Source organism: Lactuca serriola, chromosome 9 (assembly GCF_051521515.1).
Source record: "Lactuca serriola cultivar US96UC23 chromosome 9, Lser_US96UC23_V15, whole genome shotgun sequence".
Lineage (NCBI taxonomy): Eukaryota > Viridiplantae > Streptophyta > Magnoliopsida > Asterales > Asteraceae > Lactuca > Lactuca serriola.
Genome location: NC_136416.1, coordinates 37912291 through 37928455, shown reverse-complemented (window position 1 = coordinate 37928455; position 16165 = coordinate 37912291). Strand labels below are relative to the sequence as shown.

Below are 16165 nucleotides of genomic sequence, written 5' to 3'. Positions count from 1 at the left end.
GGAAACTTTATGGTTCTAAATCACTAATACCACTGAAAAGGGACAAATCTCGGACCATGTAGCACTTTACACTCATAAAGTCTCCACCTTTGGGGTTTTTAGCCCTAGAAATGGCACATGCAACAACAACCAAAAGAAGAGGAAAGTTTTGAAATTTATACCTCTAAGTGTATCCCCTTTCTCTGTAGATCTCAGATCCAAAATGGCACCTCAAGCTTTAGCTTCCAAGAGCTCCTTTCCTTCTTCTTCACTAAGTCACCAAAGCACAATTAGCTCCAACAACACTCTCACACACTAAGGACGATGGGAGGCTCTCTCTTAGGGTTTCACTCACTGATATGGAGGCTGGGAAAGGAGCCTTAGCACCCTTTAAATAGTGCACAAGAAGGATTTGGGTTTTTTGCACCCAGGCTGGGTACGCCCGGCGTAACTCTAGGTACGCCCAGCGTACCTTGGCGACTCCGCGTCCAAATTAAGCGCATGAGTACACGCAGCGTACCCCTCTGGTACGCCCAACGTACTCACTTGCTATATTCCCTCCACTAAAGGACTAATCATGACCAATTGACAAAGAATAAGGGTGAAAGAAATGCACCTGAATCTCGGGGTGCTACAGGGTCGGGGTGGGTAATTGGGTGTTGGTTATTTTCAAGAGGCCTAAGTTTAATCAATTCAAGTGTGGTCCTTTGATTGACAGCTTCTCGCCCATGTATTCATTTGCCGTTTTTTAATGGCTTCTTTGTACATTTCCTCTTTATTCATTGTCATGTTCTTATTTCATAGGAATCTAACATCGAACAAACTTCCTCTAATAAAACAAATATTTTACATCAAAAAACCACAATCCCATAGAAAGAAAGAAGAAAGTGTAGAAATCGATATTGATCATGTGGTGTACAATAAAAAACCCACAGTCTGATTTCTAGAAATTGCTGTGAGATATAGGGTATAGGACAGTGATGACAATGTTGGTGGAGGTGGAGGAGTTGGTTAAAGTGATGGGTTTTTGAGAAGTTGGATCTAAAAAAGACGTTTTAAGAGTTTTGCCTCATATTCCATCGGAGTTTATTTACCCAATTTCACTTGAACCATTAGATTACATGTTTACTCTTTGTAGCGACTAAACCTATAAGCGATCCAACATCTTGACTTCAAGGATAGTAAAGTGGGAAGAAGACAATGAAGGGGTCTATGACATTTGCAAAACTTGTCGCCAGTCACCAATTGTAAAAGACTCAAAATATGATAATTATTTAAACACAAGGCTTAGAACCCTGATGTACGAGAGAATATAGTCCAAAATATATGTAAATTTCATAACTAAGTGAGCAAAAAAGTTGTGTTTACTAGTATAAAGGGTAACATATTTGAAAAGTACACGACGACACGGTTTAAAAGATATAAACTTCGTAAATTTTTAACTTTGATCGGAGGAGTTATGATTTTTTGAAAAAGTAAAATCAACCACGTAAATAAATTTTACAATGTCAAAATGTGTGACATCTCCAAATTCACAGTCATTTTAAAAAACATATTTATGCTTATTTAAAAATTAGAGTATTCATTTTAAAGAATAATATTGTGGAATTTGTTAAAAGAAAACATGATAAAGATATCATCAAATAATATATATATATATATATATATATATAGAGAGAGAGAATATATATATATATATATAGAGAGAGAGAGAGAGACACACACACACACCATATAATCCAAAATAAGAGTATAGCATACATAAAGTATATTAAAAGACATCGAGACAAATCCATAGATGTAACATCCTGTTTCAAGAAGTTTCTTATTTTCAGGATTGTGGACAAAAAATGGATCGGGTAAATGCTTTGGTCTTCAAGGGAATAGGGTTTAGACCTTATTGAATGTTGATAATATTGGTTATGTAATCTAAGCCCTTAACTTGTGTTTTGGAGCCAAAGGGTAAAATAAGAAAAATTATATGTTAGACTTCTTGCATGGATTATGGTTTTTAGTCCGACATGTGATAATCCAAAATTAACTAGATAGAAGCATGAGGCTCATCAATACATTTATGTGGATATAAAGATCGTCAAAAATGGAGTTGAAACGAAGAAATTATAGTTGTTTGAAGTTGTAAAGGATTTGGGTGGAAAACAGTCGCCACAAAGTGAGGATCAGAGCCCACGGTGTGACAATCGCCACGAAACTACGAAATGTGGCCATGACACGACAATCAGTCAGGCCATATCCTATTATTTTTAGGGTTTTCAATGTATTTAAGCATAAAGTTTTGACTTTTTTGGCCATTTTATCAGCCTCCATCACCTCTAAAATCCTTTAGGAGAAACCTTAGCCTCCACCTTCAATATTTGAGTTTCTCATCTTTTCTTTCTCCTCTTTTGGGTGCTTTTTATGATATTTTGATGAAGTTTAAAGATCAATAATGTTCTTTTGGTTGCAAATGACGCTTCAAGTTTGGATCCATCAAAGTCACTACATTTCTGGACTATTATAAGTATAAAGTTCCAATCTTGCTATCTAGTTCTCTAGATCTTTTCATTCGGGGTTTTTTTTGGCACTTTTGGTCCATTTTATGGGTGATCTTGGAGTTGAATGGACTCCAACATCTTTTGACCAGTTTAGAATGCTTCATGGAGCTCATGGACTAAGAAAATTGTGATCTTTTGCCTCCCCTTGTAGCCATTGTAACGTCCCAAAAGTTATAAGGTGACAATTTCATTTTTAATTCAACCAAAAACACCAATTATCATTTTCAATCATTGTAACGTCCCGAGTACCAGGTTGGTACGCCTCATGTACTACTTGTTGCTGCATAAAGTACAACTCTCCAAAGCCTATCGACGTGAAATCCTTGCATTACGTTGAGCGTATGCATACGTACGCCCAACGTACTCATCATATGGCCAAAACTCACATTATGCACTTAATGCTTAAGACCAAAACATCCAGACTCAAATCTAACCTCTAAATAAGGTCTTAATCCATAAAGTTGCCAACTTTACTCCTTTGCATGTCTTAATGGGACCCAAACCCCATTTTTATTCATCTAAACCCATAATATGAACACCAACTTAAGCATGATTTCATCAAAACCCATCAAGATGACATTTTTATGGATCCTAATAACTCTATAATGGATAAAGTTTCCAACTTTATCCATTAGAACGGTCAAACCAACCAAGATCTAGTCTTTAAGTCTCAAAATGACCAAAAGTGCATCTCTTCCAACTTCATCCATTAAGTTGAAGTCTCAAGCCTTTAGATCTGAATCAATCTGATGTTTAGATGAATAAAGTTTCCAACTTTATCCATAACAAAGTCACAAACTTTCAAGATCTAAACTTTATACACTAAAGTGACCAAAAGCTCATAACACTCAAGACTAGCTAAATCTATTAAATGCATCGTCAAGATTCAAACTTTATACCTTTATAAGAAAGATCAAGGTGAACAAAGTCTGAATCTACAAGCTCCAATGCAACCAACACTACTCCAAAGAGCTCCTTCTTCTCCAAGATGCACCAAGAACACCCCAAAGCACTAAAACACACATTCTTTTGCTCAAAAGGCTCAAACTAGTGTTTGGGTTTTCAAGGAAGGTGTAACACCCTGTTTATTTATTAATTAATTAAATAAATTGGTGAATGTACAGTAGCCCTAAAATAAATAATTATATATCAAATGATGGTCCCGTATAGCTAATTGTCACACTTTAAGAGATTGGGGGTTAAAAGTGTGAAATCCAGACTTAATTGGTAAGTATTTAAGAAGGCAGGGACTACTTGGTTAATTATAGGACTCAATTGAAGGGATTTTGGAAGCTTAGGGGCTGCATGATAAATGTAGGGACTTAAGTTGAGAGTATTTTGAGTGGATGGGGTTAAAATGGTAATTATTGGCTTGTTTTGAAACAAAAAGGGAAGGGAGGGGTCGTTTTTTCCATTATGGCAAATTCATAAATGGAGTCGGGTATATAAGTTTCCTTATCAATCAAACCCTAGCACCCAGCCACTAAACCCTAAGCAGGAAGAGACTTCTCCAGCCGCCATGAGCGATCCCCGACCGCCGCCTGCTTTCCTCCTCGCCACCGCTGAAGCCAGTCGCCGGAGTCCATCTCTTCTACATCAGAAGTGAGTATGGTGGTTGGATGTTCTGTTGCTGTTACGAACCACCAGACCTTTGCCGTCGTTTCTGTTGCTGCTGGAGGTGGAGGACGACGATGGAGCATCGTTTAGTCGGAAGCAGCGGGAGACAAGTCGTAGCCACCTACACCGCCTCCTCCTCCTCATTTGTGAAGCCAAAAAAGCGGGACCATCGGTGGAGCCACAAGATCAGTCGACAATGAGGCTAGGAGCTGCTAATCGCCATTGTTATGTTGTTGTTGTTGCCGCCGGAGGAGCTTGAGTGTAGTTGTCATCGTTACGGAACCCCCCTCTGATCGGTTCATTGCTGGTGAACCGTTATCTCTATCCTGCCGGCATGAAACCATCGTTGACGCCGCCATACGCCATTATCGGGTGGTTGGTTTCTCTTTTCGAGCAAAGGACGTGATGGTGTGCGTGTTTTCGTTTATGGGTATGATTTGTTTGACAGAAAATCGCAAGAGCCGCTGCTGCCACCGCCGTGAGGTGCTGGATGCCGCCAAGGACCACCGCATGTGTGTGTTGGTATTAGTGTATTGTGTGTGTTTGTTTTAGGAATTCATTGTAAAAGTTGTAAGAGCCAAGAATAATAAAAGAAATTAAAAACCACCACCTTAGGGTGGTGGCTGCCGCCACCGGCCGCCATGTCGGGTGGCGGTGTGCTTTGCCTGGTTGTGTTGACTAGTTTGGGGTGCTAGAAACCCTAATGGGCCCAATGAAGCCTAATGGACTTAATGAAAACCCTACTGGGCTTAATAATATTCTAGTGGGCTTAATAATATTCTAGTGGGCTTAATAGGCCTAATAAAGCCGTAATTGATCTAAAAGTCCAACAAGCTAATAAATGGGCTAGTATCTGGGTTAGAAACCCTAATTAGGGTTTGGAAAACCCTAATGCCAATAAAACCCTAATTTGAGAATAAATTGGACACACACACACACACACTCGGGAATTATTAATAACTTTAAACATGAATAATAATCATGGGCAAGGTTTAGCTAAGCGATATGGGACTTAATGAGTTAATTCCTTATATGATTAAGTTCTTAATGGGTTAAGTATGAAACTTAACCCTAATCGTCATTTTATGTGAAACCCTAACATCTCTTGGGTTTATTGTTGGGCCTTTCTATTGGGCTTTGATGATTGGATTATTATTGGGCCATCCAAAGTGAAGCAATTAGACTAGAATAATTAATGGGCTTTGAGGTAAGGCCTATATGAGGAGTGGGCCCAATTTGGAAAATTAGGCCATGTGTTGGGCTTTGATTCCTAATTGACTTTGGGCCTAAGAATTGGGCCTTGGCCTTAGATAAGCCAAGCTAGGGGTAAAGTAGTAATTACCCAAAGAATGTACTTATGGTTATGTAGTGGGATCCAATTATTAATTGGGTGATGTTTGATAATTGAGAGATCGAGAATCTGTCATCCAACAGCTGGAGTTGATTCTGCAGGACTTCAGCAGTGTGGGATTGAATTTGCGGGACTTCAGTAGTGTCAGGTGAGTCTTCTCACTATACCTTACCTGGAATGGTAACTAGGTGTGACCGGAAGGTCTTATGTGTATGAATGAGTTATGAGACCTTATGTGATATGTGACCGGAAGGTCTTATATATTTGTATGAGCTATGTGACTTATGTGATATGTGACCGGAAGGTCTTATATAATTATATGAGCTATGTGACTTATGTGATATGTGACCGGAAGGTCTTATATATATTTGTATGAGCTATGTGACTTATGTGATATGTATATGTTGTATGATTTAGGACCAGAAGGTCGACAGAGATATAGCCGGAAGGCAATCAGAGTTATGGCCGGAAGGCTATTAGAGTTGAGGCCGGAAGGCAAGCCATGGTAGGGCCGGAAGGTCTACCAGAGTTGTGGGACTAGAGAGTCCCGCTGAGACACATTGACCGGAAGGTCTTACAGAGCTATAGCCTCGAGTGGCTAATATGTTTATGTGGTATTTTGGGAAACTCACTAAGCATGCGTGCTTACTGTGTTATGTGTTTCAGGTACATTGTTTCAAATGAAAGGAGCCGGCTTGGTCGCAGCGCATCACACTATGTTTTCCACACACGGGATCCTTGGGATTACACTCTGATATGGTTTTATGATACTCTGTTTGATTAATGTTGTAACGACCGAAAAATACAACCAATTTTAAATTTTTCAAAAACAACTCAATTCCATTAAATCTTTACAAAAAGGTTTTCAATACAAAACATTTAACGTATTCCCAGAATCACATTACTACAAAATCATGAGGAGCGGTACGATTACGCCTTCGCCTTGCCACGGTCTCCTGAAGAACCTGAAAAACATAAAACCATAACTGTAAGCCCGAAAGCTTAGTGAGATATCCCCAAAATACCAACCACATATACCATACACGCATAACATGCCATAACATATCCGATCATAGAACAACCATGTACTTCGGGTCTACTGTGTGACTGGTCCGCCGCACCGGCCTACAGTCCACCTGGTCCACCCTCTGAGTCTAGCCATAAACCTCGAGTCTACAGTGTGATTGGTCCACCCGCACCGGGCCTTCAATCCACCTGGTCCACTCTCTGAATCTAACCACATACATCGAGTCTGCAGTGTGATTGGTCCGCTCGCGCTGGGCCTTCAATCCACCTGGTCCACTCTCTGAGTCTATAGTATGACTGGTCCGCCCACACCGGGCCTTCAGTCGGCCTGGTCCACTCTCCGAGCCTCGGCACGTCTGGTCCGCCCTCTTGGGGCCTACAGCCTATCCGGACCGCTCGCTGGGCCTTCGGAACAACCGGTCCGCCCTGGGTATCTTGGCCTACAACACAAAGCAGGACCCGCCTCAACCCAACTCCAGTCCAAACAACCATGTGCACATATACATACAATCATATAGCAATTCACAGTCAACAAGCAGATCAAACAGATCACATAACATATCATCATCCTAACCAGGATACCGACCTATCAGGTCACTAACATAGCATCTCCCTATCTCTCAAGATACTGATCTCAATCAGGTCTCTAACATATACCATCCTAGCTCTCAGGATGCAAACATATCAAAGCAATAACATAACAACAACTACCCGGATCTCAATCCGATAAGGCCGGCCTTGGTGCCTTAGACCCTGTTGATATAGTGAAGATAACTCACCTCGATATTGTCGACTGAACAGATAACCCAAGCTGCTCTGACCACTGATACGATCTCCACCACTGGACAACCACCACGACACTGAACTCAAAACAATAACCAACAATTACCAAAATGCCCCTGGAAACCACTGGTCAACCTTTGGTCAAAGACAAGGTCAAAGTCAACCCCTGACTGACTCTACTCGCCGAGTCCCCATACTCAGAACTTCCCTCAATCCGCGACCTAATTCGCCGAGTCACCCCGAGACTCGTCGAGTCCAACAACTCTGAGTCCACTCGCCCACAACTCACCGAGTCATCCCTTGACTCGCTGATTCTCGACTCTACCAGAAAATATTGGGACTCTTCGACAAGACTCGTCGAGTCCAAGAACAGACTCGCCGAGTCTAAGGCTATCTTCAACCTACTCGCCGAGTTGTTCATACAACTCGCCGAGTTCCAGGCCATCTTCATCCAACTCGCCGAGTTGTTCTTCCAACTCGTCGAGTTCCAGCTCATCTTCAAGCAACTCGTCGAGTTCACCCATGTGACTCGCCGAGTACCACCGGTCTGAATCCATACATAAGCATTCCAGGCCATGCAATTGATCCAAAACATAGATCTAGCCTCCTACAACCCATCCATCACGTAAAGTGGCAAACTTTACGTGAATCCAAAGAAATCTAGGCCTTATACACTTTAGGGCTAGGGTTTGGGACATGATAGCTTCACTACACACTCAAACACAGGGACTTTCAGGCATTCCAACCCTTCTCCATTCCAGATCTGAGGTAGCAACCTCAGATCTAACCTCTAAACTCCAAAACACCAAAAGATAAGCTCCCCACAAACCCCATAATGAAGAATCCAAAGAGTAACAGCCCAAGGACTAGATATTACCTCAAAAGAACGCCCCATCTGCAATGGAACTCGAATCCAAGCAAAGCCCCTTGATCCAAGCCTCCTACCCTTCAAGATTTCCTCAATAATTGCTTCTCCAAGCTCCCAAATGCAACTTGATCCACTCACATACGAAGGTTAGGGTTTCTGGACTTGAGGATGAGTAAAGAGGCTGGGGGAATGGATGTTATGTTCTTTATATAGGGCTCAACCCCGAGAATTAGGGTTTTCTCCACTCAGCGCCTACTCGCCGAGTCCATCTTACTGACTCACCGAGTCGGCTACTTAACACGCGACCAAGTCGCGACTCTACTCGCCGAGTCCACCCATGGACTCGCCGAGTCGCTCTTTCCCAATTTACTCTTTTAGCCCTTCAACTCTACTCCTGATATTTCGGGATGTTACAAATGTCACTTTAGTTTTTGATATGAGATATTATTACGAAAGTTTTTGTATTAATCGCTTTTATGCAATAACTTAAATAAAAATGAAATTTTTGACCTTGAATTTTGGGATGTTACAGAAGGGTGTTGGAGAGGTGGAGGATGAGAATGGAATGGTTTTATGTAATCCAATTGAGGGCTCAAAAGGCTATTTTATGTAATCCAATTGACGGGGTTCTTATGGATTTCAGGATGAGAATGAGCATGTTGTTTATGATAAAGATTGCGAACCACTCATACATACATATGAGACAAGTTTATTTCAGAAAATTTGCAATGGTGTGTGCAATTTCTATATCTTTAGATATGAATTTACTTTGAATGAATGTGTTGATTGTTGTTGTAGAATCTTGATATTGGATTTGTTAGGTTTGTGGCCTTGGACTTCCCAATATCATTTTGATTACCACACTTGATGTAGGCAGGACTACCAAGTTTCCATTAATTTTCAATTGCAACTACAAGCGGTAAAATATCATTGCAAAATTGGTTCTTGTTATAATTAACATTACACTGTTTTATGTTGTTTCCATTAATTATTATTATTTTTCACGGAAACTATATATTATTATGTTTGGTCTATACTACTACTAATAATACGACTAATATAGTTCAATACATATCGATGGAAGGCAAACGAGCAACAAGCTGCGTCGCTAGCCCTTTTTGGATGGCAAAACAATTTTTTTTGAAAACAACATTTGTGGATCTAGGAGATATGACATTAGAATGTATGACCCGTTGGACTCTGTTGAGGAGCTCCATAACCTCTGATGCGAGAAAACCAAATGTATCAAATGCAAAAGGTACAACACACATGTTAATTTTCTATACATGCATTCTCGTGCTTTGCCACTTTGCACGCAATAGTTTTCAAAGCGGCATGCTCTGCTGTGAAACCTCCGCTCCTTAAACCGACGAAAGGAGAGACCCAGTAAGATCCACACACGCGTGCTTCCCTCCTACCCATCCAAAGATCAAAATCTCAGCCGGTCTAAGTGTGGATGTTATTGTGCACTTCTACCGTAAATGGTAAAATGATCATTCTATATAATTATGTTATATTTCTATCGAACTTATATATTTTATCCGAGAATATAAAATAATCATTTTCATCATGCATATATAGACGATGAGAGATATAATTAAACAATATAGACATGTATGTGATTCGGTTAAATCTGACTCAATCAACAACTATCAACAACAACTATCAAACAACCGTTTTGTTGAATGACTGAATTAAGGGGGTGTTTGAGATATCTTTTGAGATGACAAAATGACTTTTGGGAAAAGATAACAGAGAAAAGATGTTTGAGGAAAGCTCATTTTAGATTTTTAAAGAAGGAAAACTGACTTTTTGGAAAAGTCAGGAAAACCTGACTTTTTGAAACTTTTCCCAAAAGTTCTTTTGCCCAAGATATCCCAAACAGCCCCTAGATATAACTTTTCTTTATCTTGAATAAATTTTTTTGATTGTAACGAAAAAGAAAATTTGTTTGTCATTTTGATTCCGTTTTAGACCGTATTAAGTTATTAACTATTAAAGCGTGACCGGTTTGAAACTCTAATCATTTTTTCCGGTCCATCTTTTCCAGGCTGTTCCTAGTGCTTCCACACTGTAAACTCCGAATTCTCCTTTCAACCCCTCTTATAACCAATTCCATGGCTTCCTCCGAGGACAAAATCGTAAACTCCTAATCGCCACCGCTGACTACCGGCCTCTCCCCACCGCAAAAAAGTAGATCTACACGAGAAAGAGAGTGATCTCATTTGAAGTTTCAAAAAAACTGCACACACCAAAACCCTAGAACCTCAAATCAGTTCATGATTTTGAGTCGAATCTAAGGTCAACAATGGGGGATTTCAATCTTGCGCTTGTGATTGTGGCGATAGTTGTTTGTGTTTTGGTGTTCATCTTCAATTTGTACCTCCTTGTCAATTACCAACATCCCGATGACAAAAACCAGGCGTATTTCCCCAAATTTGTCGTCGTTTTGGGACTCTCCGTCGCTGCTATCTCCATACTTATGCTTCCCGCTGATGTTGCCAACCGGCAGGCTTGTCAGCACGCTATTTATAATGGTGCTTGTAATCTCACATTGCCGATGAAGGATCTGTGGCTTGCTATCTACATCATTGATGCTATTCTTGTGTTCTTCGTCATTCCCTTCGCAATGTTTTACTACGAAGGCGACCAAGACAAGTAAGTACTTCGTAGCTGCAATAAATGATGATTTCATCACAACTTTGTTAAGAACACTACTAATAGCTAAATGTTGATGTAAAATCTGCAACATCGTCCGATTTGAAAGTCATAGCTCGTCTAGAAAAGTTTAGTAATTACAGCTACCTTATCGAGATGCCACAAATAGGAAAATGGAGGTTTCAAATTTTGTAATTGAAATCAACTACGTTGGAAACCCAACTTTAAGATGCTTTCACCTGGTGAAACATTCATTAAACCCTAAATGTAGATGTCTGAGTCGAGATTTATTTTTGAACTGTGGAGATTTTCTGCAAGGACACTTGATCTTCTCAAGAATTATTTCATACATAGAAAAAAGTTCTAAGTTGTTTGACTTAATTAGTCAAAAAGCATCTTATTCTGGAACCAAAAGACTTGTTAGAGCATATTAAACATTGAAAGTGTATGTATTTATGCTTCTAACTATTTTTGCTCGTAGGACTATTGGCAAGAGGATTAAAAGTGCATTGATCTGGGTGGTAACTACAGCCATTGTTTGTGGCTTGGTGCTGGGTATCTTATACGGTTAGTATCTCCTCCATTTATTAATTTATTCCTACAAGAAACATTTTCACTTATGATCAAAATTCAATTAGGAGTAGAAGCTACTTTTAGTCATTTAGGAGGTTGATCTCCCTGGTTTCCCATGCAAGTAGGTATGATGGGCACTGCCAAAAAAATTAGCTTATATGGCAAAAATTACTATTCTAGCTTTTGCATTTTGTATACTTTTGATAGGATTGATGAATGAGATGTTTCTAAGCTTTGACATAATCTGACTGTGGTTTGTTTCATGGTCACACTAAAGCATAAATGGGCATGATGTCTGAGTTCACAGCATTTCTTGCTTTATGAAAACATGATTTTTAGTTACTTTAATGAAGCCTTTTCAAGAAACTTACAAAATACGAGTTTTAGAAAGCTTGTAGGTGATTTTAACAAGTAAAAAGTCTTTTTAATTGGATCTATGAGTGATTTAATGTGAATTTTTGAAGATCAGGTACTTTTATCTCGTATATAAAAAAACCAGCTGAGAGCAAAAAACTATTTTTGACCCATCAAACATTTCATTTTAAGTTTGATCACTTCTGCACATAATGTAGTAGCAGCATTCCAAGGATTTCACAGAGCTAAAAAAACCTTTTTTGATGATGGAGTTTTTTTTACAGATTTTATAATAATAGTTAGGTAAAAAAGCTAAGGAAGAAAGTTACGGGTTACCTTAATTAGATGTCTCTTTTTGAGAAAGATCTTTAAAAGATGGGGTATACAGGGTTAAGGTGCCTTGTTTTTCTAGGTACACCTTTTAGTCTTGAGTTATTGAGTACAACCATAATTCTTATAAAACCTATTCGTATCTATTATATTTAAACAAAAGTAAGGATTTGTTCAAGATAAAAAAATCTTTAAATGATGGGGTATCTCGGTATCTGAAGATAAAAAGATGTGCACAGTATTAGTATATTAAATATTGCAGAACTTATAGTTATAGAGTGCATTTTCAAATATAAGCAAGAATCCTTTTTAGTGTCACAAACAAGTAGTTCTTAGCACAAATACCAGGTTTATTAGTTTATATTATAATTAAATTCTTCTGTCTTATATTTAAACATATAGAGACTTCATGTTATATATACATCTTCTTTTTGGTGTTTCAGCCAGACAACTTTTCATGTTACATCTCTTAATATATCAAATATTGCAACTTTCTCAATTTTTCACATAATGGATTTTCATCTTTCTCAACTTTTCATGTCCTCGGTAACAAATGGGTCCTAAAAGCTTCTTGTTTGTACTCTTATTGGATGTATGCTACATTGTTACTGAGTTGTATCATCTTCATTTGGTAGGTGTTATTGGAAAAGTTGATTTCACTGTTCGACACCTGTCTTCTTCAACAGTGCAATTCCCAAGCACTTTCCAGTTCTCTAGTGGTCAACCATGTGTCAGCAATGGTGTACGCCAGGTGATGGATAAAGTCCATTATTTTTCATTATTTGTTTGGTTTATTTTTGCAGAGTTGTATCATCTTTAAAACAAATTAGCCACATCTAGTTCTTATATGCCTCTTTCTCTTCTATGGATGACAGTGTTCTGCCTATGATGCTAGTCCTTCATCAGAAACAACATGGACCATGCGATCAACTTTTCCAGAATATGTTGTTGCTCTTGCTACAATTGTGGGCTCCGTGCTTTTCTCTGTAAGTTTTTTTTTTGTTTTTTTGGATTTCTGATTCTTAGTTTCATGTAGCATGTAGAGAGTTAGATGGCTCTTACTAAGGTAGTGTTTGGTAATCAGTAATTGAAGAGGGAATGGAATGGAGTATTATGGTGGAATTGGAAAAATCTTGTTTGTTTGCCACAAAGGAATGGAATGGAGTATTCCTTCTCATGGGCTGCTTTTTGTTCCATTCCATTTCTTCCCCCATTCCATCACACCAAACACTTTCTAATTGTATTCCATTTCAAGGTCGGAATAAACGGTGTTTCAGAAACAACATTTGTTATCTTCCCCAAATAGATGTGATAATCTTAAAGGTTTTTTTTTGTGCTTTTATTCTAAACCTTACCTTTTGATAATCAGATATTTGGTGGTGTTGGCATTGCTTGCCTCCCACTGGGGCTTATATTCTCTTTCATAAGGCGCCCAAAGGCAGTGATTACTAGATCACAGTATATCAAGGTATCCCTACATTACATTTTTCTGTTTATAAATCTCAAATGCATTGCCAATACTTTTATTTTTAGTTAACAATGAAGGTATTTTTGTTTAATTGTTCAGGAAGCTACAGAACTTGGTAAAAAAGCAAGAGAGTTAAAGAAGGCAGCTGATGCACTTCATCAGGAAGAAAGGAGTGGTTCAAAAGGAAGGAAATGGCGTAAAAATATGAAAGCCCTAGAAAAGGTATATTTATTTAAAAAAAAAAATCTAGGTGCATTAAGGCATTGAATTACTTTTGTTAAATATATTTATATATCCTTCAGGAGTTATTTCATTTGGAGGATGATGTGAAGGCTTTAGAAGAGATGTACCCTCAAGGCGAAAAGGTGATAAACATTTATTTTTTATTTATTCTATTTCGTTTAATGGTTTTCCTAATAATCACATATTAAGTAACTCATTCAGGCTGAGACTACATGGGCCATGACTGTTCTTGGCTATCTTGCAAAGCTTATACTCGGAGTCTTTGGGTAACTCTTACTTCTTAATTCCATTACAATCAAAATTAAATCTTATAGTATTTATTAAAATTGGGTTCTGATTGATTGTATTCCTATTGTTAGGTTGATTGTTTCAATTGCTTGGGTTGCACACATCATCATATATCTGTTGATCGACCCTCCACTTTCTCCATTCCTAAATGAGGTCTTCATAAAGTTGGATGACATTTGGGGTAATTTCTATTTCCATATGACTGATTAATTAATGTTGTTACATTTGACCAAATTGTCCTTCCTTCACCAGGTCTTCTGGGCACTGCAGCCTTTGCGTTTTTCTGCTTCTACCTTCTGCTTGCAGTTATTGCTGGTGCAATGATGCTTGGTCTCAGACTAGTGTTTATCACTATCCATCCAATGAAGTAAAATGACCTTTCTACCCAACTATGTTTTTATGTTTAGTTGTGACTTGTGAATTGAGTATCAAGTAAAATGACCTTTCTGTCCAGGTGGGGAGGAACTCTCATGAACTCTTTCCTGTTCAATGTGGCTCTCATTCTTCTTTGCTCCATCAGGTAGGCTGACTCATTTTCTTTATTTTTTTATTTATTTTTTTAACCAGAATCTCAGAACATAATTGATAAAAAGCTCATTTTTCACCTTTTTCCCTTGTCAATTCACAAATATATTTTACAAGATGATTAGTTTATGGGTAAAATACATTTCGTGAATAAAAAGTTCATTAATTAATGTATATAGAGTAGAGTTAAAATGTATACATTGTAAATTCCGATCTAAACAAGATCATATGAAATTCATTTTATTCGGACAGACCAATGACGCATGATTGTAGTAAAATGTAATGACTCATATTCCATTCCATTGCTTGTTCTATTACCTTTTTTCATTCCATTCCATTCCATAGAGATATTAATGACTCATATTCCATTCCATTGTTTATTGGTTTTAGTGTTATTCAATTCTGTTCGACCGCATTTGCATACTACGCACAAGCTACAGCTGCCCAAGAAATATTCGGTCATACGCTGCAATCTCTCCGTGGAATCAAATACTTATACAAGTCAGTCTCAATTACTCTCCCAATTTCACTTCATATTTAAAAAAAAAATCTTTACTCATTAATTATTGACAGGTATAATATATTCCAAATTGCATTTGTTGTTCTAGCTGGCCTAACCTTTGTGTATTATGCCGCCTTTGTAAGTTGCACCTTTCCCCCTCATTTTTTTTACTTTTTATCTTTTGATAGTGGTAAAAAGGCGATAAAACATATATTTAAATAAATAATGTTCTTGTTAACTTTGTCAATAGGGATGGAGAAGAAAAAAGCCGAGTGGAAGGTTCCAACTATCGTCTTAAAAAGTGTCTTATTACCGTAATCCATGGGAAAATTTTCACTTAATTTCATATATTTTGAGTGCCAGCTAAATCTCACATCCAAGCCATAGCATCCGATTAAAAGTGTCTTGAGATTTATTACTGTTTTTTTTTTTCTTTTTTTCTTGTGGTATTGGTACCATTTGTATGTATTTTTCTTGTAATATGTTATGTAATACCACCTAAAACAGTTAACGCCACTCCACTTTACATGATTCTTTAACTTTTATGTGTGATCATTTATTATTGGACGGATGAGATTATTTCTAGTCGTGTAAGGTTGTTTGATGAAGATATATGAGTTTTTGTTTGCGTTCCCTTCTAAAGTTGACCTTTACACTCCATGTAATTATTATAAGGGGCTGTTTGTTTTTTGTGTGAAGATTTGCACAACCACTTTTGCGCGCAGACAACGTGCAGACATATGCCCTCGCAGATTGTTTTTTGGAAGTGCGCAGATCAGAAAACGTCTGCGCGAGGTTTTCCTGGCGCCTTCAAAGGTCTTCAGACCTTATTTTAACCTAAACCAAAAAAAAAAAAAATGGGCCACCGTGCATTTTTTTTTTTTTTTTGTTAAAAATGTATTTTTAATGTTTATGACATGAAATTAAGTTTAAAAAATCAATTTATTTTAACAGCCTGCAGACGTTAAAAACAAATAGTCCTCTTATTGCAGACTGCAGATATTTGGTCCACCTCTTCTGCCACAGAGGCTTACAGATGTGGTCCACA

General features: G+C 38.1%; 1 protein-coding gene across 1 annotated transcript; it reads left to right on the top strand.

Annotated features, from left to right (window-relative positions):
• Window positions 1-10191: 10191 nt before the first annotated feature.
• On the top strand, window positions 10192-15759 carry LOC145073073 (LIMR family protein At3g08930). The gene is made up of 14 exons (XM_079019624.1): window positions 10192-10834; window positions 11316-11401; window positions 12727-12842; window positions 12967-13077; window positions 13461-13559; window positions 13659-13781; window positions 13862-13924; window positions 14004-14068; window positions 14162-14271; window positions 14343-14457; window positions 14545-14610; window positions 15006-15116; window positions 15189-15255; window positions 15368-15759. Exons 1-14 carry the CDS (start codon window positions 10485-10487, stop codon window positions 15413-15415), a joined length of 1530 nt encoding a protein of 509 aa, XP_078875750.1. The 5' UTR covers window positions 10192-10484; the 3' UTR covers window positions 15416-15759.
• Window positions 15760-16165: the final 406 nt, after the last annotated feature.

Excerpts from the sequence above, each read along its gene's own strand:
- LOC145073073 (XM_079019624.1), top strand. The coding sequence starts at position 10,485 with ATGGGGGATTTCAATCTTGCGCTTGTGATTGTGGCGATAGTTGTTTGT. Across the intron at positions 13,782-13,861 it reads ATATGAAAGCCCTAGAAAAG|GAGTTATTTCATTTGGAGGA; the intron begins GTATATTTATTT and ends TATATCCTTCAG. Across the intron at positions 15,117-15,188 it reads GGAATCAAATACTTATACAA|GTATAATATATTCCAAATTG; the intron begins GTCAGTCTCAAT and ends AATTATTGACAG.